Source organism: Durio zibethinus, chromosome 20, assembly GCF_047325235.1.
Source record: "Durio zibethinus cultivar Kanyao isolate XHJ-2024 chromosome 20, ASM4732523v1, whole genome shotgun sequence".
In the NCBI taxonomy this organism is placed as follows: Eukaryota; Viridiplantae; Streptophyta; class Magnoliopsida; order Malvales; family Malvaceae; genus Durio; species Durio zibethinus.
Window position 1 is genome coordinate 1,800,049 of NC_143181.1, and position 21,917 is coordinate 1,821,965.

The following is a 21,917-nucleotide window of genomic DNA, read 5'->3' on the forward strand; positions in this document are numbered from 1 at the left end:
TAGGAATGAATATTGCAAGAACAAAGGACGGATCTTTGTCCCCTGTCCTTGAGGGTGAACATGGTGTGGGAACCACCAGAGACGTGACTTGCAACCAAAGATTACAGCCACTCTATTGTCAGGCTTTGTCTCAGATGTACAACATTTTTAAGATAAAGAGCCATCGGGTTCTGCAAAAAGATTTAAAGCACCATATGCAAGACCAGCACCATATGCAAGACCATCCCAGTCCCAGGAAGCTCCATAATGCTTATCCAGCATCGTGGAAGCTTTCAATTGTGGGCTTATGGGGCTTCCACCATCCTTCAGGACAAGCACTAAGCACGGGCTTACCAGCCACACTATTAGGATTCCAACTAGGGCGGAAAGGCCCACAAGCTAGGCTTTTACAACATCAAAGATTACAAACATCAAACATTTTGCTCTGCGTCTTAGCTCCCCAACTAGAGAGTTTGTCGGTTCAGTTTTTTAGAGTACAGACTTCAAACATCAATAATTTTTTGTATTTTCATTAATATGATCAGTAAAACGGTCCATCCACCCTAGCATATCAAGCTACAACGTGAATTTTGTACTGATTAGTTTATACATAGACAATCAATCAAAGCTATGGGCAAGGACACAAAGAATGAAGCCAATATCAATACTTCATTAATAGATCTCTATTGAATTACATTCAATCTGTTGAAGTAAACAAAATGGTAAAACTTAAAGCAACTAAATTTATCTTCAATTGCATTACTTCTCGTTTGGCAGAACCAGCAGTGCCGTGGGAGAGGCTCCCTATCGCCGCACTGCCCTTCAATTTTTCATTAGACTTCAGTGAAGAATTAAAGGACTGGTGTGGTGAAGAGCCCTTAATACGGCATTGCCTTGTGCTCCCAAACAGAACCCCTAATCATTTGAGTACTTGACTATTCTCTAACCTAACCAATACTTCAATCTCCTGTTACCAGAAAAATACAAGTCTCATGATCGCCTTAAAACCAAACATGAGCTCAGAGCTCTCAGCCTAACATAAATGTTAATAAAGATTACACAGCTGAAAATCCAGTGGTGTTGATCAACTGGAAACGAAGTCTTCACAATCTTACAATCTCCGTCTCAAAAAACTTCTGCATAACATCCACACGGTCATAATTTCTTTGAAAATCAGTGCAAAAGTTCTCTCTTAATCCATTTAGAAACAAAGTAGATTGGTAGCAACTGCTATAAAAGCACTTGTTAAGATTACCATTTAAGCAAATATCTACATCCAATGCATGAAAAATCATCATAACAATTGTGAACAGAGGCATTTTATATGAAAATCATCATAATTGATAACAAGACTCTAGATGCATATCAATCATCATACAGAAGTACAGAACAACAAGGTCACAGAACATTTTAAGGACCAGAAATCAGGTGATATTTTTCTTCCATGAAAACACAAAATATTTACTAAACCCTCAATAGACATTCCAACTAAAAGAAAGAACCACCCACTTAAGTAAAACCTTTGCAAATTTGAATAATTTTCAGGAGTTATATTTCATCATAGAAATACAGCATTGCTCAGATGATGCATAGCTAATCATAGGCTAAAATTCATAAGTCCGGACATAATTAAAGCGACATCATTGTATCAGCTTCATATCATAAACTGAAAAAAAAATAAAAAACAGAGATATAATTAAAACTCAGAGAAATTCCACAAGTGGAAAATTGCAGACATACAACATGGCATCAGATTCAGACCGCCCGTCTGCTTCTTCTCATCATTGAAAATTCCAATCAATTCATAATTAAAAAAAAAAAAAAAACTCTTTCAAAGTTTAAAACTTTATAAACAAAAAAGGGTAAAAACAGGATCTTGATTTTGCTAAAATAAAAAGCCAAGGCATCAGATAATAAGCGGAGTTTATTAGTCTACATTCATATTTCAGTGTGTAGGATAAGAAACCTTGCATCATCGGCCTTCACTTTCAAATTCCAACCACAAATTCAGAAAAAAAAATGAAAATTAAATAAAAAAAATTGGCATCAGAATATCAATAGGCGGAAATTAGAATCTACACGGTTCATCGGAGTGTAGGATAAGATAAACATTCATTCCTTGCCATCATTAAAAGGCTTCTACTTGGATTTATAAACTCAATTGAATCGAAGAAGCAAACAAAAGAAACATATACAAAGAAGCGGAGAAAATTGATAAACGAAAGGAGAAACGGCTTGACTGCTTGCGTAGTTTAAATAGGGTTTACATGAATTAGGGTTTGTCGATGAACATAATTTTACTGGGAAGTGTCGACTGTTTGATTCAGCGGCGCCTTATTTGGGCCTCTCGTGGGATTTGATCAAATGATGGGCCAATGTGGGCTGATGGGGGCCGTTATATCTTAGACAACGGAGCCCAATTTTAAGCTTTTCCTGTGCTCGAACAAGTCCAAAACTTGTGATGTACTGGAAAGTCTTGAAACAGCGGCTCCTTTTATATGAGCCTTCGAGCTCACGAAGTTCTGTTTGATGCTGGGGCTGAAGTCCCAACTGGCCTGAAATCCTTCGCTGCCCATGGACCTCTAGGATTTGAAGTTAATTTTTTGGGATAATATCTTATTTTACCCCTAAATTATTGAAATTTTTTAAATATGATTCTTAACAAAAAAATTTTAATCAAGTATCTAAATTTCATTTTCACATACGAAGTTATCTCAATCCCTTAAGTCATGTTTGATATATAAAATTATTAATAAGATAAGATATAATTATTCTATATCATATTTGACTTGTATATAAAAATATGGATATGAATTGTAATGAAGATTAATATGCTCTTTGTATAGTATTATTCAATTATTTTTAAATATAGAGGATTATTTTTAATCTATAATATTAAACTTACATATTTAATTATATCCTTAAAAATTATATCAATAACTTAAATTTTATAAACTTTGAAAAAAAATAATTTTTATAAATAAATAAATTATCATATCATAATCATTGTACACAATAAACACAAAAAATATGATATTATTTAATCTAATATTATCTTATCTCATCTTATCATAATATTGTGTACCAAATATGATCTTAATACAGTTAAATGACATTAATGAGGTATTCAAATGTTGATATGGATGACACATAGCTATCATGTGATCTAAAATGTGATTATCATGTGTCATTTAAAAAAATAAAAAAAAAAGTTTTTAAACTAAAATTTATAAGAAATTTTTTTTTTTTTTTTAGAAAGACATGTGACAACTACATCATTATCATATGGCAATCACGTGTCATTCACATAAACATTTAAGTACGATGTTAATATTATCTAACAGTATTAAGGGGTTCGGGCAACTTGATACATGAAAGTAAAATTTAAGTATTTTTATTTAAAATTTTTTTAGTTTAAATACTATATTAAAAAAAAATGTAATAATTCAGGAGACAAATATAGTATATCCAAAATTTTTTATCATTTCTCCATCATGCCTAGTTGTTATATAATAGTAATTGGTCAGTTGCAAGAGGCAGAAACTTCTCCATGGACAAGCCATGAATATTTTGATGCCATCAATTTCTTCATTCATCCACCTTACATTATCATTCTCTCCATACTAATAATGTCTTGCATAAGTTTTGCCATAATGCGCTATGTTGATGGCATCAAATTTTCTGTTATCCTCCATTTGTGACTAATTGCCCAGAAATTAAGCATCATCATTTTCTCCAGTGTCCTTTGTCCTTTGGAGTCTTACATCAGTGAGGCTATTGAAAAAAGTTGAGCTAAGATGGTTTACCCATTAGCCAGGAAGGTTATAGGTTCTCTAATGAAATTATAACGAATTAATATTGCAAAACATGCCATGATATTTTAGAGTTATTTAATGTATTATCGGCATATAGATTTTATATATTATTAATAAATTAAATGATAATATTTTATTAATAAATAATATTTAAAAATTTAAAATTTTTTAATTTATTCATTGATAAAATATTATCATCAAATTTATTTTATTAATAAAATTATATCATTCGATTTACTGATAATATATAATGCATCAAATATAAATCCATTGTTTTACATGATGTAAACGAATACCAAAGTAAAATACAATGTAACCCATGGCCATGTCCATCTTTGTAAAAATTTTAACCAATAATATATTACTATAACATTTTAATTTTATCTTTATCTCTTTCCCTAATAAATGAAAGAGATAAGTTAGGTTTTTTTTTTTTTTTTTTTTTTTTTACAGTGTGATGAGAGGTTATTTTAATCGTATTGTGATGTTGTTTTATAATGGAATATCTAAAAGTTCATAAACGATGAAAAATCATATGACTATGAACTTTTCTAGAAGTGTGAACTTTTCTAGAAGTGTGAATGAAAGAATAAAAGGTTTGTAAAACAAATATAGGAAATGAAGTAACCATGTGCATCATTTGGTAAAGTTATCGATAATAATATTACTATTTAAGTTTTTAAGATTATTATTATTATTAATATTATTATGATTATCGATAAAATTTTTATTCGAATGTAAATTTAATTTAAATTAATTTATATAATTATTTTTAAAAAATATCGTTTGATAAATTTAAATTTTAATATTTATAATTATTTTATATTTTTATATTATGATATTAAAAAAATATATAGTTATATATCTTTTTATTGATTATATTAATTTCTTAATTTTTTAAACACTATTAATTATTTAAATATATTGTAACAAGATACATGATAGTAATTTCTTTAATTCTGTTGGAGAAATTCCACGATGTATGAGAGAATTTTTACTTTAATACAAAAAATAAATGATTTTAAAATTCGAGCAAGGAAACCAAAAAGTTATAGTAACGGGGCTCCGGCCCATTAGTCTGCCTCCTTAGCTTGTTATCAAGACTCAAAATTCCATAATCCTCGAGGTAGGCCACTGGAAAAGCCCGGTTCGATTGAAGGCTCGAGCCGCCTAGCTGAAATAAGATGCGCCCAAAGAATAAGGCTATGATTGGTTTTTAAAAAAATGTTTTATATTTAATTTATATTTTTTTAAAATAGTTATTATTTTTTATTTTATTTTTTATAAAAAATATATTTGATAAATGAAAATAAAAATTGTTTTTAAAATATACAAAAATAAAAAATAATATTATTAATGATATTTAATTATAAATAAATATTAATTAATAATATTTAAAAATATTTAAATATGATAATTTGTAAAATAAAAAATATATACATATCTTATTTTCATAATTAAAAATAAAATTTTTTTTATATATTTTAACTCATTTTTAGTTTTTTTTTTTTTCAAATTTTGTAATCATTTTTAATTATTAAACAGATTTCAATCATATTTTTTATTTTCAAAAATATAATAATAAAAAAAAACTCTGTTATCAGTTTTTTTATCCAAACACTCCTAAATTTTCCCGCACGCAAAATTACAAAAGCCAAAAAGAAAAAAAAAAAGAAGGCCATCGACAGTTCCACCAACCTCTCTCTCTCTCTTATCTCGGTTCCTTGTATCTTCCGAAAGAAATGAAGGCGTCTTTGAAAGGCAGATACACAGATGACAAGAGTACCGCTGCTGTAACTCTTGCCGTCAACGCCGGCAATGTCAAGCTACGCGCCTCCATGACTGACGCCACGGTCGTCAACGGTCCCAGCCTGAACGGCTTGACTTTAGCCGTTGAAAAACCTGGCTTCTTCATCATCGACTATGATGTCCCCAAAAAGGCACGCTTAACTTGAAAAATCAAATTTCCTTTAAACTACATCTTTAAGCAATAATTGATCTGTTAATTATTTGAATTTTTGCATTACTTTTTTGGGGGTAGGATTTTCGCTTTCAGTTTATGAACTCAGTTAGGGTTGCGGAGAAGCCGTTGAAGCTCACTTATATTCACGGCAGAGGGGATAACCGGACGGTGGTGGACGGTGCACTCGTATTCGATTCTGCTAACAAGGTGTCGGCTAATTACATGCTTGGTACGAGGAACTGTAAGCTCAAGTATAGTTACGTGCACGGAGGGGTTACGACTTTCGAGCCGTGTTATGATTTGGGAAAGAACGCGTGGGATTTTGCAATTTCGAGGAGAATATATGACGATGTTTTTAAGGCAACGTATCAGATATGGAGCAAGGATTTGGCGTTGGAGTGGTCGAGAAATTCAAAGTTTAATGGAACTTTTAAGGTAATTGCCTAGACATTTCGTCCTTTATCTTTTGTTTGATTTTTTTTAATTGAAATTGAGTGTTTCCATTGCAAGGTACTCTTTGGGTTCTGTTTGGGTTCATTGTAGTAGTCTTGAAATCTGCCATTCTTATTCTGAAATCAGGTTTTCAAACTGATGTAACTAATTAATGTAACTCTGGGCCTTAAAAAAAAAGTTTTTTCTGAAGTGATTGATGTGTTAGCGAAATCATAATTTTAGAGGGCAGAGGTGAATTAAGGTTTCATAGGATAACTGGTTAAACACTTGCATTTCAAAATACTATTTCTTTCCCGTTTTATTATGCATTTGGTGAATTAAGCTACGGGTCATTTTAAGTAAAGAATTTGGTGGGAATGAACTATTTATGTTATATGAGGACGGAATTGAGTGGAAGAATGAAAACTGAAGTAATATGAAGATTATGAAGTTTGAATTTGAGAAGACATTTTCTGCAAGAGGATGTTTTTTAAAAGACAGCTTTTTGTTGTGGTTCTAAGGAAGATAAGTAGATAATTGTTGTTTCCTTACATTCTCCAATTACTAGAGACTTTAATCTTATGTTTTTTGAAGAGGATGTAGAATGTAGTCATTGCAACTCACAGCTGGAATGCTGCTTGAAATGTTGAGGAGAGCTTGAAGCAAGCAAGGCTTCGGATTGCTTGATCATTTTGCTTATGTCTGTCTTGATGTGCATGTTATTTCTTTTTGTTTAAGGCAAGGCTTTTATTGAGTGATCCAGGCATTTGTAGAATAAGATAAACTGCCAGTGTTTCTCATTACTTTCAACTAACCAAATAATGATATCAAAGTTGAAGTGAGGTCATGTTGCTTTAAGGCAGTGACACTGGTGGTTTATTGGGAGGCTGTTCATACTGATGCAATCCTTATACTGCATCAGTGTGAACAATTACTTTCTTGGCCTAAGGAGATTAATGGTCGCATGTGTTCTTTGGTAAGGAGTGGATGTATTGTAGAGAGGACCATCCTATATGGAGATTTACAAGAGGATCCTTTGTGGTGACGGGAGACAAGGTCCCAATTAAGGTTGCTTTCTTTGCTTGGGAGGCAACCTAGAAATGAATTTTGACATTGGCAACAATCCAAAACAGGGGAAAATTCTGCCTAATTTAATAATGTTCTATATAAGAAAGCTTCTGACTCAATTTGTAGTCTCTTCTTACTTGCTTTGTCAGATAGGTTTGATTATGCAATGTTAGATATTGCTTGGTTCAACTGATGAGGCTTGGAAAGTTGTACCTTCTTATATAAATGGGAGAAAAGTTGTAGATTCGGTCCCTCCATTTGGTTGTTGTGAAGAGAAAGAAACGGAAGATTGATTGAGGGGAAGAATTACCCATGTTGAAAGCTCTTAGATAATTGGCTTTTCACTGTTTACTTATTGGCAGGAATTTGAATACAGCCAGGATGCTCCGGATTTTTTTTTTTGGATAAAGGATGCCATTGGATCTCATAGATCTCTTTTCTGTAGAAATTAACTTGTAGAGTCTTTTAGTGATTTTGTGTCAGAAAAAGAAAAAAAATGGAGCAAAAACTCCTATTGTACGAATAATACTGAAACTTGTTAAAATTGTTTAGAGTTTTATAAACATGGTATGTTGAATTATTCTCTGTTGGTGAGAAATTAAGGTTTGCTGACTTAATACGATATTTTGACATGACAACTTCTTAGTTATTGATCTAACAACTTGATGTAAGGTACTTTAATCCTTGCCTGAGATGATTTCTAACCATGGTTATTTTTTTTCCCAGATTTCAGCATCTGTCAACCTGGCTGAAGAATCTAAGATCCCCAAAATTATTGCTGAGAGTACCTGGGATTTGGAAATGTGATTTGTTCTCCATTCTTATCCATTTGCGTGTTTGAATTATATACATTTGGACAAACAGCTTTACTTAAGCCTTCAATAGTTTCAAAACATGGTTTTGCTCCGGTCTTTGGTGGGCTCATTACTTGGATAATGACAGCTCTGTTGTGTTGGTTATACCAGACTTGTATTACTTATTTATCAAATTATGAATATCTGGTCCTCATTCTTGCAAGACGTTGTTATTTGTTAGACTTTGTTTTCCCCTTTTATGATGAAAATACGCCGGTCATTAAACCAGAAAGACTTTTTTGTAGTTCTCTTAGACTTGGCTTGTGAAGTGAAGATTGAAGGAAATCACGCAAGTAGTTGCTCAAGGAGTGTTGAGATGTGAGAACAAGCTTGTTGAAGTTTAGGTTGCATACCATCGGCTAGAGGTTAGAAAAAAAAAAAAAAAAACTGAAAGCCAATTTAAAAGCGTATTATTAGATTCTGATCAGTTTTTTTTTTTTTTTTTAATTTGATTAATATTAAATTTGGATGTTAAATATATATTAAGTTTAAATCAAATTTTAGATGGAAAGGAGAAAATTTAAAAAAATCCAATTAAATCAAATTATAAATTTGTATTAATTTTTATATATAGTTTATATTTTTATAAAATAATAATTTTTTTATCAAAATTTATTTAAATATATTAGAATTTTATATTACAATAATATTAAAAAATTAATTTTTAAAAATTAATAAATCAAATTAAATTTTTATAATTTATAATATTAAATAAATATTTTAAAAAATTGTACCGAATTCATTTCGATATAAACCCTTATCACTCTCACGTTCGGCTCATTTTCAAGCTAATGCAAACTTTTTATCTTCTCGGATTCTAATTGGTACCTATATAAAGCCTGAAATTATCAGGTCAAACTTATGCTGCTTTGTTGGAACGTGCTCTGGAATTTGGGCTTTGCAATGCTTCCTGGAAGCGGAAAATGAAGCAGGCCTTTTGAGGGCCTTTAAGGAAAATTAAGAGCCTTTTGACTTGAGATCCAAAATTCAATAAAATCGAAGTGCTTCAAATTCAGTAGCCAATCCAAAACAAATCGCGCCCCTTCCCAATTGTCCCCAAAAATACTTTTAAATGCATTTGCCGCCTTCATCCCATTACATCCCACTTTTGCCTCCAGTTTATAAGTTTTCACGAACCAGTCTTAGATCCACATACCTCTACGCCTTTCATATCAATCAAACAAAATCATTACATTCTCTCCGCCGCCTACGTCCGGGAAGAGATGAGAGCCGCCGAGATGGGCAGCGACGAGGATCTAGAACTACTTTCGCCTTCCGACGAGACATCTTCTCCTGTTCAAGAAAGAAAGTTAAAACGATTGAAGAAGGTCAAAGCGGTTGTGGAGAATCCGTCCCAATTTGAAGCCCTAGATTTCGACACATCCAAAGGCCAAGCTTTTGAGGATCCGAAATCGGGATCTGGGTTCGACGGTTCTGAAGATGAAAATGAATTGAGTTCCGGCTTTGATGAGTTACGGGTTGAGGAAAACGGGTTAGGTTCTGTTGCTAAGCGGACGTTGGATTTTGATTCCCTGAACGAGCAAGTTGATGGAGAAGGTGAAGATCCGAGCCAAGAGTTGGAAATTAGGGATTCAGAAAGGAAGGAACCGGAAAAGAAGCGACACAGTTTTGATGAACTGGAGAGTAAAGAGAAGAAAAAGAAAAAGAGAGTGAAAGGTGTCAGCGATGAGGAGATGCCCATGTTACCAGAAAGAACAGCCAAGGTACGGAGACATATTTCTCTTGTTTTTAGGTTAATAATAACAATATAACACAATCTTTTTTTTTGTTACAGGAAAGAAGAGAACATCTTGCCCAACTTCGTGCTGAATCTCAAAGACTGCTACGAGGTATTATAAACAAGCTTGGTTTATGTAAACTTATGTTTGTAATTACATAACAGATTTGAATTAGTAATATTTTAACTCTTGACTTATGTATTACTTTGGGTTAGACACTAGAGATGCTGCATTTAAGCCAGCACCATTGGTTCAAAAACCCATATCATCAATTTTGGAGAAGATTCGACGAAGGAAGCTTGAGGTTTCAAAAAAGTGGGTAATGAACTTTATCTTTTGCCTTTATGGTAACTCAGGCTTGGTCCTATTGAAGTCTTATAGATATTTTACACGTTTTGCCAAGATGGTTATGATAAGTTGCCACTTTTGGCAGGACACATTTTTTTGTTGATGATCATGATGGTAATTCATGCAACGATATGGTGGAGCTTGAACTAAAAGATGTTGCTAACGAGGAGAGAGGCAATGAAAGGCCTATCGAAGTTGAAAGTGAGAAGGTAACTTCAAATCATGGGATTTCAGATACCTTGTGTGCTGATGAAATAAAGAATGCTGTGAATGTCTCAAGTCATAAGAATCTTTTGCCACAGATTGTGAGTTATTCATTTTGTATGTTAACAATGAATCTGATTATTGCATGTTTGAAATTACATAGATTTTATGATTTAACGTTTTGCTATCAAATTTTTGGTATATGTTAAGTTTCAATTGCATAGTGTATGAGCAAAATTTTGGTATATGTTAAGTTTCAATTGCATAGTGTATGAGCTTGCATCCTTTTGATGTTGGGGAATGATGTTTCTTGTAGTGATGCTTAAATTGCATGTGATTGTCAGTCTGATAAATTCAGGTCAGATGAGTTTTTGCATCATGTTGAGGTAGACTTGTTTGTGTTCTGATGGTACCACCTGTTAATTACAGGCTGTTGGTGAGGAAGAACCCAAAAAAACATTTCGAGCTCCTGTAAATGATACTCAGGTTTCTTTTCTCCCTCTCATATCTCATTGGTTAAAGAAGTGCCACTTATGAAATCTAATTGCTTGTCTCTTTGCATATTCTAGGATCTATTTTCTGATTCCCAAACAAGTGATACTAAACATGAGCTTGCGGAGGAGACCCCTACTAGCCCTTTAGAAGAAGTTCTGGCACCATCATTGCTTGCTTTGAACTTAAAGCTTGACTCTGCTCCTCCTGATGACATGTAAATCCTGCAATTTTTCTTTTATTTGTTTTGAGAATGATGTCATTTACTTTCAGTGGGCTTATGATCTACATTCATAGCACCATTAGTTCTCAGAATAGTGCTTCTCTACGGAAGCTTTCTTCCAATATGTGTGACAACTCCATCTATCAGCGTTTTGCCACATTTTCATTATCTTTGCTTATTATTGTTTAGCCAATGGAACAAGCCTAGCAATTTTTTTCTAAGTTAGTTTTACGTTTATACATGAGAACTAGCTTGGAATTGGAATGAAATTGTGATATGCGAAGGCAACTTATTTTGATTATTTTCATGTTATCTTGAAAAAAGAATCAATCATTGCCCATTATAAATTCTGTTTGCTCTAATATGTACAATTTATCACCTTGTTTCTTGTAGGTCATCTGAAGAGGAGGATAATGACAAAGAGAACATTGATCCACAGCCACAAGAGTCTGTTGATTTGTCTCCAACACCTAGTGGTGATCCAGTTAAAGCATTTGTTGATGAAGAAGCTGAAGAAGAAGATGACAGTGACAATGACTTACTTCGCTTCCAAGGTGACGATAATGAAGATGAAGATTGTGAAGATTTAGAAGAGCTTAGGGATATGATAGCAACTGGATATGAAGAAAAGCAAAGTGATATTGAAAGGCGAATGGAACTCCATCAGAAGTTGCTTGATCAGCAGGATGCTGCTAAAACAGAGCACTTTTTGCGGAAATGGGGTCCGAAGCAGAGAGAAACAACCCTGCTTGATGAGGAAGGATTTGAGGAAGATGATGAATATGATGAAGAAGAGGATTTTCTTGAAACTACAGAAGATTTTCCTCCTGTAAATTTACGCATGCATATAAACAAGATAAAGGAAATGATACCACAAATGTTTACAGATAAGGATGACATGTACATATCATCTGATGACGAGGAAGCAGAAAAAAAACTCGTTGAACAGTGCTTGTCTGAGAAAGCTGTGAGTTGTTAGCAATTTTCGATTTGAGCATGAATAACCTTTTTCTGTTCCACAAGTATGCATCTTTTGTTTCTTTATTGCTCTGATCACGAGATAGGAACTAAATTAAGTGGCATGCAACAGAATCAGCAGGTTGAGCTCTTGCCACCAATAGAGGATGCAAAGTCCAAAGAGCTCTTTGGTTATATAAAGAAGGTGAATGATATGCCTGACACCAGAAGAAAAGCCAAAACGTCATGTAAGCTTCTTGTCAACAAATTTATCTTTGATAAAGCTATTTGCATTTTCCCTGCCGAGGTTGTCTTGCTATAAATAACATTTTCTAATGGCCATTACCGATCTTGATTTTGGCAGCCTTTTCTAACATGCTGTTCATGGGAAAAAATGGGAATGCGTCCTCAAAGGTGAGTTATTTTGCAGCCTCTGGATATCGAGTAGGTTGGCATTTCTTATAAGAAACTGTGATGATTTGAACAAAGTGGCTTTTAATGTAAGTAGCTTCTAATGGTGATATAGTTCAGCGTGCAATAATCTAACAGATTATTTTTCGTTGATTTCACTCCCAGATTTTGCTGTATAACTGTGCTTCATGCCCATTCTATTTGATGCAAGCTTCTTTGGCTTCTAATATAATTTAGCATCTAGTTTCAACTCCATTTGGGGGCTATTGAAGCTGTCCTTTATCTCCCTGATAAGATGTTTCCTTCTCATCTCAAGCATGATAGGATCCTCGCTTTTACACCATAAGCATAATAGGATCTTAGTCATCCCTTTTTTTTGTGATCATATGCCTATATGTGGATGAGTGGAACATTGTAGAACTGGATTTCAATTTTTAAAACAACTAACTTTTACTTTATCTTTGGTAAATATTGTAGTCATCTTTCATAGGTAGGGGTTCAAATTGTTCTATACCATCATCTTGCAAGAATGGATCAGGCGTCTTACGCTCTTTCGTATTTGAACGGGAAGACAGTAATAGCAAAAGCACAGTCTCAATGGCAGAAAATTCTTCAGATGTGGTACGCTTAATTACTGCAAATTTTGTAGCTTTTGCCATTTTTAATTCACTTTTGAATAAATGTATGAAGTCTGGAAATTGTTTTGATTCCTGCAATAACAAAATTTTGTTTATCTATGCAATGAAAAAAGGACAAAAAGGAAAGCTTTTTGTTAGTTAACTGACCTAAATAATTACAATCTGATCTCAATGCAAACATTCAATTGCTGTAGCTGTGCTGCCATTTCTAAAAATATCTTTGTTTTTAATTGGATTCATTTCCAAATGCCAGATTCAAAAGGAGAATCGGCCAACGAAAACTGCATCAGCCAAGTTTAGCAACTCACAAATCAAATCAAGTGCTCCACCTAGAAAAGATGAAACAGAAACGACTTCAAGAGCTCAATTATTGGAAATATTAAGGCGTTCCTCGCTGCATGCAACTCACTGCACTCGTAATAGTATTGTTGGCCACACTGAATCCATATTTGCTGCATTCAAGTTGGAAAAGAAATCAACGGGACATAAAGCCAATGTATCTGTAAAGACTCTCTAGATTATTTCGGCACCGAACATTTGATATCAAATGCGATGGATGTATTTGTGCGTTAACTTTTGCTAAATTTGACCCTGTGGATACAATGTCGGAGGTCGTAAAATTAATATTGCATTGGCTTGATGGCTTCTCTCAGCAAACAAGAAGAGTAATCAAATAATTTGTTTTTTAGGATTAAATTAAGAATGTAAATGATATATTTATATTCGTAAATTATTTAAATTTAATTTGATTAAAATTAAAATTTGATTTAATTATTATCAAATCAAATTTGAATTTGAATATTTCAATTTGTTGATAAAATTAAATTTTAATATTTTTTTACTTGATTTAAATAATTTTTAAGTTTAATTAAAATTTTATATTTTAATATATTTTAATTAACAAAATATTTTAAATTCAAATATAAATAATTAATTGTAAAAATTAAATTTAATTGAATAAATTTAATTTTTATTTTAAATCTAATTTAAATTAAAATAATAAAATTTGATCGAATTTAAGATTAATTTCGAATTTTAAATTTAAAGTAAAATTCAAGTGGTGAAAATCAAATGCAGGACAAAAACATTTCAAGAGGCTGAAAATGGTCCAAAACTCAAAAGTCCTAAGTTTTTGTTTTTAACTAACGTGTCCTGCTACAATTGGGTCTCGACAAAATTACAGGTAGATAAGCTGACTGAATCATACTCTTTATATATATATATATTTCTTTTGCCTGGAAATCCGAATTGCTTGCCCTAACTCGTCCTACACAGAACAAACGCTAGTCAAAACGTTATAACAGTAGTGTCTTTACTAGCCATCTCTTCAATCTTCCCACTTCAGATTCATCAAATTATCCAAACCCAGGTCCAAAAAACACTGGTAAGATCTGCAATTCAGACAGGGTTTGATTAATAATGGCAAAGCATTGAATCAAAAGTCTTCAAGCTTTTCCTTCACATGGCAAATCCCCACAAAGGCAGGTTTTTTCTCTTCTTTTTTCTTTTCGTTTTTACATCACCACCACTTCTAATAGCTTTTGTAAACTCTAACTCTGTCCCAATCCAACACGAGCATGGCCACGATCAGATTCCTCATCATGAACCTGAACCTCGGAGTTCACTTGATTTTAATCCCCAGGAAGTTTTATTACATAAACTTGAAGAGTTAGTAAGAAATCTTAGTGAAGTAGTTTCTAGATTAGAATCCAAATTATCAGAGTCTTCAAAAGTTGATGACAGGCGTAGTGTTGACAGCTCAGAGTCAGGTTTTGGAAAGACAGACGAAATTAGTCAACGAAAATATGATGTTAAAGCGAATATTCAAGAAGTTGAAGTTGGAGATGGTGGGGAGAGAGGAAGGGCTCTTTCGGTTACTAAATACAGTCCGTTTTGGTCTGAGAGGTTTCAATTCATGTCAGCTGTTAAATTAGATTCTGATGCAACATGTATGAACATTTTACCGTTTCGTGATTACGAGGGACTTAGTAAGTATGTTGCTGTTGGGGACGAAAGAGGAAAGGTTTATGTGTTTTTAAGGAATGGGGATGTTGTGGCCGAGTTTTACACCAAGTGCGAGTCGCCAATTATGGCAATGGTTTCATACATGTTTGTTTATAAGAATGAGAGTGTTGTCGTTACAGGACATCAAAATGGTGTGATCTTGGTACATAGAATTTATGAAGGATTGAATGGAGAAGAATCAGGTTCGCCTGTAATGGAAACTGTTGGTAAATATGTAGCTTCTGAAAGCGGGGAAGATGGGTTGCCAATAACCATATTGGAAGTTCATCATGTTGGAAGAATGAGGTATATTTTGTCTACGGATCTAAGTGGAAAAATTAGGGTATTTAGAGAAAATGGAGCACTTTATGGTTCTGCCATGCCAATGAGTAGGCCTCTTGTGTTCATGAAGCAAAGGCTTTTGTTCTTGACAGAGACTGGTGCTGGGTCAATGGATTTGCGAAGCATGAAAATTAAGGAATCCGAATGTGAAGGGTTGAATCATTCTCTTGCTCAGTATTATGTCTTCGATGCAACAGAGCGGTCTAAAGCATATGGTTTTACATCAGATGGTAATTTGATTCATGTGTTGCTGTTGGGCGATATGATGAACTTCAAGTGCAGGGTAAGGTCCAAGAAAAAGTTGGAAATGAATAAGCCTCTTGCTTTTCAGGCTATTAAGGGATATTTGCTTATTGTTGATCCAGAAAAGGTTTTTGTGTATAATGTTTCTACCCTGCATTATGTTAGGTCTGGTGCGCCACGGCCTCTTTTCTCTGCCAGTTTGGACGAGATCAGGTCATCTTTCTTAACCTACCAAGTGATGGATACAAATAAAGAGAGAAGACAGGTAATGCCATTAATAGCCAGTGATCGTGAAAGGCTTGTTGTTCTTGGACTCGGAGGAGAGTATGTGGGAATGTATCGCTCTAACCTTCCAGTTTTGAAAGGGGAATCTAATACAATGCTATCGACCAGCCCTGTGCTGTTTTTCATACTTTTCTTATTTGGGGCATGGCAATTCTTTGCAAAGAAGAAAGAGGCACTTACTTCATGGGGACCAGATGAACCCTTTAGCTCCACATCAGCTACAAATGGGGCCACATTAGGATCTAGCAGTGGGGACAGGTCTTTCATAGATTCTTCTTCAAGAGATGCTGATATTGTGGACTTGAGAAGCAGTGGTCTTGAAGGTCGAAGGTATGCATCTCCTGCATATCCAGGTGGAACAACTGGTTCTTTCAGGCCGAACTCTGCTGATCCCAGCTCTAGACCTGCTTCTGTTGATCCCCATTATAGAGCTGCTCCAGAGCTAAAGTTCAGGGGTTCAACCCTGGAATCTCCTGGCTTTTCTAAAAGAAAAGAGAGTTTCTCTGTGAACAGCCGAGTTGTGGATCATGACAACAGTTGACTCTTAAAACCGGTTTTCCTTAACTTCGACTTAAAGGGGGGTTCTTTTAGATTGTGCTTTGGCTGTTCATAAGATATTGTCAAGTCATTTGAACCTGCCTTGTTGTATTTTTAATTTTTAGTAACATAAACAAAGAACAAATGCAAAAACTTTAAACATTTTCCTTTTTGAAGGAGAGTTTCACAAATCTGTATGTTCTTATAGCATTTGTCTTTTATGCGTATGGGTGGAGGCTAAAGTCAATCCTCTTCTAAGCTTAGGTTTGGTTTCTACCCTATCTTCCGTGCATTGCGATTGGCTTCGTTGCCTTACAAGATGAATTCAAATATCAATTTTAATAAGATCAATTTAATATAAAATTTTTATTAATTTTTTTAATCACAATTATAATAAATTTTATTACTAATTTTACTTTCATAGTCGGTAATCCTGCCCAAGAGGCTAAAATTCTTGAAGAACTGCCATGTCAGCAATAAGGGCATTTCTGTCATTTAAGTTTTTAAGGAAAATTATTTGCTGTCTTCATTGACCGTAACGCTAAAGACCAAAAACTCATCTTTTCTCTCTTTGCTATCCAAATCTCAGAGAAGCTCTGCCCTCTCGATCCGATAACCGGAACCGCCATTAGCGTAACATTCGGTGGCCCTTGCATCGGTGTGGTAAGCTTTTGATTCCTTTTTTCCTCTAGATTTTGTTTTACCTTGCTATGTTGTTCAAGAAATTAGCGTAAAAATTCCTTCAATTTCCTTCAAATTCTAGCTGTTGAATCCTTGAATTTAAGTTCTTATTTACATTTGATACAAAGAACCTAAGCTTCTTCTCCGTGGATACATCTGAAATATTTTTCAATTTTCATTGTTACTGTTATTGGTTTTACTTGGTTGTGGTTTTTGGCATAGTTTCTGTCTTTGTTTCCTTGAAAGACTGCTTTTTTTTCTTGATTGGTTCAAAGCACCTGTAATTTAAGCAATATCGATAAGGTTTTGATGTTGAGTTATTGAGTTTTCTCACATCTTTATGATGATTATGTATGAATATGTGCTTCATGGCCATTGTATTGAGAAAACAGAAGTTGCATCTGATGGAAATTGAATTATAAGTTAAGATGATTTCGGCAATATATTTTAAAGCATTTCATCATTGTAATGACTTTGGCCATGAATTTGTATTTTTTAAAAATTCTGTTGTTTTTTTTTTTAATCGATCATATTTTGTGTCTTTGATGGTTTTTCCAGGCATTTATTTATTTGTTTAAGGGGTTACAGATATGAACTGGGTTCAACGCAAGATCTATCTCTACAATGTCACTTTTGGACTCTACATGTTGGATTGGTGGGAGCGTTACCTTTTCAGTATCCTTTTTCACTTCTTTTTTTACCTAAAGAGATTTAATCTGTTTTAAGTTCTGGTTTAGAATTTTCAAGATTGCAAGCTGTAAGGGTTGATAATAATTTGTTTGGATGACTTTATCGGTATTCTTCTTTACCTAACAAAAGGATGAAACATGGTCATTTTATGGAAGCCATCCTATGACAGAATTTTGCTGTTTTGTTATATGAGGAGCTGTTTTTCTTTTCTAGTATTCTCCGATTGGCTGTGTCCAATTTAAGTCTTTGGTTGGCTTTCTTATTATGTAATGTTTAAATTTTGGAATTTTTTTGGCTTTCTTATCTGTGAGTTTAGAATGGAGTCAGAGGTCATATTAGCTTCTTTGTTCACCACACCAGTTTTTAAGTCTATGTACCATTATAATATCCCAATTGCCGGTTCCTAAACCATAGTAGATACTTTGGTGATTGTGTTAATGTGGTTCATCTTCTACAACAGCTTGCAATATGTAACTGAGTTCTGCAAGAGGTGGATCCCTTGCCTTGTCCTCTGGTTCCATTTCATAGAAGAAATAATTTTGTGAGATTGACAGAATCTTTATTGTCTAGAACTTGGTTCCTCATCCTAATATTTTTTGTAGTTACAAGTCTTGATCCCCTTGTGCTTTGTTTGTCATAGAAATGTGGATTTAAGTTCCTTCTAGTTCAGTTTATTGTTTGCATTTGCCAGTGAATGTAAGGCTGAATTTGACTTTGTTTTAGTGTTGCTCTTTTAGAAATAATTTAGAGATGAAATAAGGAAATGAGGGATCGTAAAATGTAGTTCTATAAGCTTTTTAGAGATTGTTGAAGCTGATTGATCTCCCTGAAAAATTAGGATTATAAATCAAGACCGTAGATGAATCAAGACTGTAGATGAATTAGAATCAGATACGGCCAAATTTTCTGTTTTTCACTCCTTCCTCTTTGAAAACTTGCTTAAATCCAGATTGGGAAATTAATGTTCTTTACTTGCTGATTGCCTTATACATCTGGATAGTGCAAATGATGTTTTGAAACATACTTTGAGGTTATGTACTGAATATTGTTACCTTCATATGATATAACGTAAATTTGAAGACTGCTTTTTAAGTTAGTGATGCTATGGAAGATTAGAACTGTGTTTGTGACGTTGTTGTATGGCTTGCCGAAACCAAACTGTTCTGTTATTTGGATGTTGTTGGAAAAAACATGAAACTTATGTGTTTCCTCGACAGCTAATGCAACAGTTAATCTTATCAGTAGTTTGGCGTCGACCACTATAACAGATGCACTCTTATTTAATACTTCTTTCTTTTCCCTAAATTTCAGGCATCTATCCTAAAGTTGGGAGTGGCATTGGCTTGACGGATTGCAATGATGATCTCAGTGTAAAATTTTTTTGAATTATTTGGTTGAAAATCTTACTTTGATGTGGCTTTACTTACAACTTTGTTATAATGTGGTGAACCGATGCATGTCTCATCAGTATTGTCCACTGTTTTCGTAGCTATTCCTTGGAAAAATTTTAGAACATTGCACTGTTGTAGCTATTGTTGAAACTGTTCTAACACACGCACACACACACACCAACAAAAAAAAAAAAAAAAGCTTTTGTGTTCCACTTATTGTAGCCATATTCTGTAATCTCAACTTATAAAAAGTTGTATTATAGTAGTCAGAATCGTGTTCGTTGTTTTCATCAATACTTGTATAAGCCCTTGGTCTTGGCGTCCATGGGCTTTGCTCCTTAGGTCCAAATGAATTTTCCACCAGGTTGAAGAACACTCATCATGTTTCATAGTAGTCAGAGTCGTGTTCGTTGTTTGTGAAGATTCTCTCCTTTTTGCATTAGTTCCGAATAGGTACTTTTTCACTTCCCCATCCCAACTCTCTCGATCCCCTTTTCCCATTCCACACCTCCAAAAATTAAAAAAGAGAATGGTCCCAAACCCAACTTTGTGGAAAATTTTTGAATCTGAATCCACAGAATAAAGTGTGGGCTTGGATGCAAGTATCTTTGTTGCAACTCAGTGTCCAACTTTGAAGCAAAAGTTTTTTTTAATTTTATCGGAATCAATTTCGACCTATGTTAACAGAGATCTGGTAAAGTGGTTGCTGGCCAATGCCGAATGGTCAATGTAGATCTGAAGTGGGGTAATAAACTCTTTGGTCTCTAAACCTGGTACTGCTGCAATAGATTTGTGGATATTGTAGGGTGGTGGCAAAGCAATAGGGCCAAAGACTAAAAACTTGATGCAAAAAGGCAAAGCTATTGACTCATCCACTCCAAGCTAAGCTAGCATCTGAATCTGACCCGCAATGTCACAAAAACAAAGTTGGCTCGTAGTTGTCGGCAAATCTTTTGTAAAGGAAAAAAAAATGTTGAGGTGGAGGGAGAAGGTGAATGTGCCTGTCTGGACTCAAGGTGGACATTTTTGCATCTTAGTGCCAATGGAATCGGGAAAAGGAAAAAGGTTTATCAAATTGGTGATGATAAACTTATTACCGATAAGTAATTGACTTGATTAATAAAGAATAGTTCATTTTGATGTAAAAATTTAAATTTAAATTTAATCGATAATTATTTGCAAGAATCATTTTAAATATATAATTATTAATTTTTTATTTTAAATTATTAAATATGATATATTTTATTCTTTTATAAAAATTTCAACAACCTATCCTTGGAATTTTTTTTTTTTAAATGATGATTACTCCCCGAACTGTCTTTCAATACTAGTATTTCTTTTCTTTTTTTTTTTTTTAACTTTTACTTTTTGACAAATGCTCATCACCTCACATTTCTTTATTTGCAGCAGGTAACTTGAAAAGCATTCCTGTTGTTGAAGATGATCATCATCATAAAAACCCAATTCTCAGGTTTTCTTCGACCTGAAACCTGTTAAAAGTAGATTGCTTAATTTTACCTCATGATAAATTTTGGAGTGTGAATTCCCCCCCTCCTTCCTCTTTTGCAACCAAAGCTTTTTGATTTTTCTTTGTCTTCATTTACCTTTCCCCTCATTTACTATTCCAAGCTCGATATAGCTTACAGGGGCAGAGATTGAGAGGACAATATCAAAAGAATGCAATGGGATTTCATTTAATTTTAATTTATTTGAAAGACAGGGAAAGCCAACAGCCAACCAGGGTTTTTCATCAAATTAAGAATAACAGAGGATTTCAGACTACATGGTGTTGATACATAACATATTAATTAAAAGTAAAGAAAAGGCAAAAATGAAAAAAAAAAATCTTATCCATTAATGCAAAGCATGGCTCCACATTTGAAATATTTAGCTCTATTGAATAAATGATGAAATTAAAAATAATTATTAAAATTATTAAAAATTTTATGATTAATGAATTTTATTGAAATTAATATTTTAATTCAATTGATAATACGATAAATTTAATCATATTACATCAAAAATATAATAAAATCCAAATACACGCTCAATTTGTCTCAACTCTTACAAATCTCTTTTTTTTCTAGCCTATCCAAACCAGCATACACCCTAAAATGCCTATTCGTCAAGTACGTAAAAAAAAAAAAAAAGTTGCATGCAACTTCATACTTTGCTTCATATTTTTTAGTTGATATTAAAAAAGGTAACGCACTAATGTTTTCAAAGAAATTATAATTGGCAAACCCCACTTTTGTGTTCATACTTTGCTTTGGTTGGACGTGCAACTTCAAAGCCCTATGAAATCATTATCCTTGGTTCAATAATTTGAGGATTATGGCTACTAATACATGGCCCTACTACTTTAGAAGACAATGAATTAAATAACATTTTCAATAATAATAATAAAAAAAAACAAAATAAAACAAGAAATTAACAAATGGATGTTTAAATCTAGGCCGTCCATATCCATGATATGAGGGACCAGCCTTGACCAAGTGTCTGCGATATGAATGGCTGTGGAAGCCAGCGGCCCAGCGCTGGCTCACTCAAACTCAACTCATTTCAACGCTTTAAAAGAATGTTGCCATTCTTGCTGCTCCAATTGAATCTCAACTTTTGCA

General features: G+C 33.6%; 3 protein-coding genes, 1 non-coding gene and 1 pseudogene across 11 annotated transcripts; 4 read left to right on the forward strand and 1 right to left on the reverse strand.

Annotated features, from left to right (window-relative positions):
• Positions 1-1,878: 1,878 nt before the first annotated feature.
• Positions 1,879-1,963, reverse strand: LOC149513014 (small nucleolar RNA R16). Its single transcript, XR_016330963.1, has one exon. It is a non-coding gene; the product is annotated as a small nucleolar RNA R16 (small nucleolar RNA).
• A 3,471-nt stretch (positions 1,964-5,434) lies between these two features.
• Positions 5,435-8,274, forward strand: LOC111315367 (outer envelope pore protein 24A, chloroplastic-like). The gene is made up of 3 exons (XM_022917041.2): positions 5,435-5,734; positions 5,836-6,192; positions 7,984-8,274. The coding sequence occupies exons 1-3, from the start codon at positions 5,537-5,539 to the stop codon at positions 8,062-8,064; spliced, it is 636 nt and encodes a 211-aa protein (XP_022772776.2). The 5' UTR covers positions 5,435-5,536; the 3' UTR covers positions 8,065-8,274.
• An 874-nt stretch (positions 8,275-9,148) lies between these two features.
• LOC111315366 (uncharacterized) lies at positions 9,149-13,862 on the forward strand. Of its 2 annotated transcripts, none has more exons than XM_022917034.2 (11): positions 9,149-9,835; positions 9,907-9,961; positions 10,066-10,165; positions 10,284-10,503; positions 10,832-10,888; positions 10,972-11,111; positions 11,511-12,084; positions 12,208-12,322; positions 12,439-12,488; positions 12,963-13,106; positions 13,377-13,862. In XM_022917034.2, exons 1-11 carry the CDS (start codon positions 9,335-9,337, stop codon positions 13,638-13,640), a joined length of 2,220 nt encoding a protein of 739 aa, XP_022772769.2. In that variant the 5' UTR covers positions 9,149-9,334; the 3' UTR covers positions 13,641-13,862. The 2 variants fall into 2 exon arrangements, with proteins under 2 accessions (XP_022772769.2, XP_022772772.2); XM_022917037.2 differs by having other exon boundaries at positions 9,211-9,835; positions 10,284-10,407.
• Positions 13,863-14,353: 491 nt separating this feature from the next.
• LOC111315368 (putative membrane protein At1g75140 pseudogene) lies at positions 14,354-19,427 on the forward strand (annotated as a pseudogene). 3 transcript variants are annotated; one of them, XR_016330612.1, is made up of 3 exons: positions 14,354-17,197; positions 17,774-17,870; positions 19,217-19,427. The product of XR_016330612.1 is annotated as a putative membrane protein At1g75140 pseudogene, transcript variant X1 (transcript). The 3 variants fall into 3 exon arrangements; XR_016330613.1 differs by having other exon boundaries at positions 17,804-17,870; XR_016330614.1 differs by lacking the exon at positions 17,774-17,870.
• LOC111315369 (uncharacterized) lies at positions 17,075-19,427 on the forward strand. Of its 4 annotated transcripts, none has more exons than XM_089749161.1 (4): positions 17,075-17,197; positions 17,804-17,890; positions 18,323-18,446; positions 19,217-19,427. In XM_089749161.1, the coding sequence occupies exons 2-4, from the start codon at positions 17,806-17,808 to the stop codon at positions 19,227-19,229; spliced, it is 222 nt and encodes a 73-aa protein (XP_089605287.1). In that variant the 5' UTR covers positions 17,075-17,197; positions 17,804-17,805; the 3' UTR covers positions 19,230-19,427. The 4 variants fall into 4 exon arrangements, with proteins under 4 accessions (XP_089605287.1, XP_022772779.1, XP_089605286.1 ...); XM_022917044.2 differs by having other exon boundaries at positions 18,323-18,395; XM_089749160.1 differs by lacking the exon at positions 17,075-17,197 and having other exon boundaries at positions 17,770-17,890.
• Positions 19,428-21,917: the final 2,490 nt, after the last annotated feature.

Coding starts and splice junctions, on each gene's coding strand:
- LOC111315367 (XM_022917041.2), top strand. CDS start 5,537: ATGAAGGCGTCTTTGAAAGGCAGATACACAGATGACAAGAGTACCGCT. Junction 5,735..5,835: donor ACTATGATGTCCCCAAAAAG/GCACGCTTAACT, acceptor TTTTGGGGGTAG/GATTTTCGCTTTCAGTTTAT. Junction 6,193..7,983: donor AGTTTAATGGAACTTTTAAG/GTAATTGCCTAG, acceptor TTTTTTTCCCAG/ATTTCAGCATCTGTCAACCT.
- LOC111315366 (XM_022917034.2), top strand. CDS start 9,335: ATGAGAGCCGCCGAGATGGGCAGCGACGAGGATCTAGAACTACTTTCG. Junction 10,504..10,831: donor AGAATCTTTTGCCACAGATT/GTGAGTTATTCA, acceptor TGTTAATTACAG/GCTGTTGGTGAGGAAGAACC. Junction 12,085..12,207: donor AGTGCTTGTCTGAGAAAGCT/GTGAGTTGTTAG, acceptor GGCATGCAACAG/AATCAGCAGGTTGAGCTCTT.
- LOC111315369 (XM_089749161.1), top strand. CDS start 17,806: ATGAACTGGGTTCAACGCAAGATCTATCTCTACAATGTCACTTTTGGA. Junction 17,891..18,322: donor GTGGGAGCGTTACCTTTTCA/GTATCCTTTTTC, acceptor AAACCATAGTAG/ATACTTTGGTGATTGTGTTA.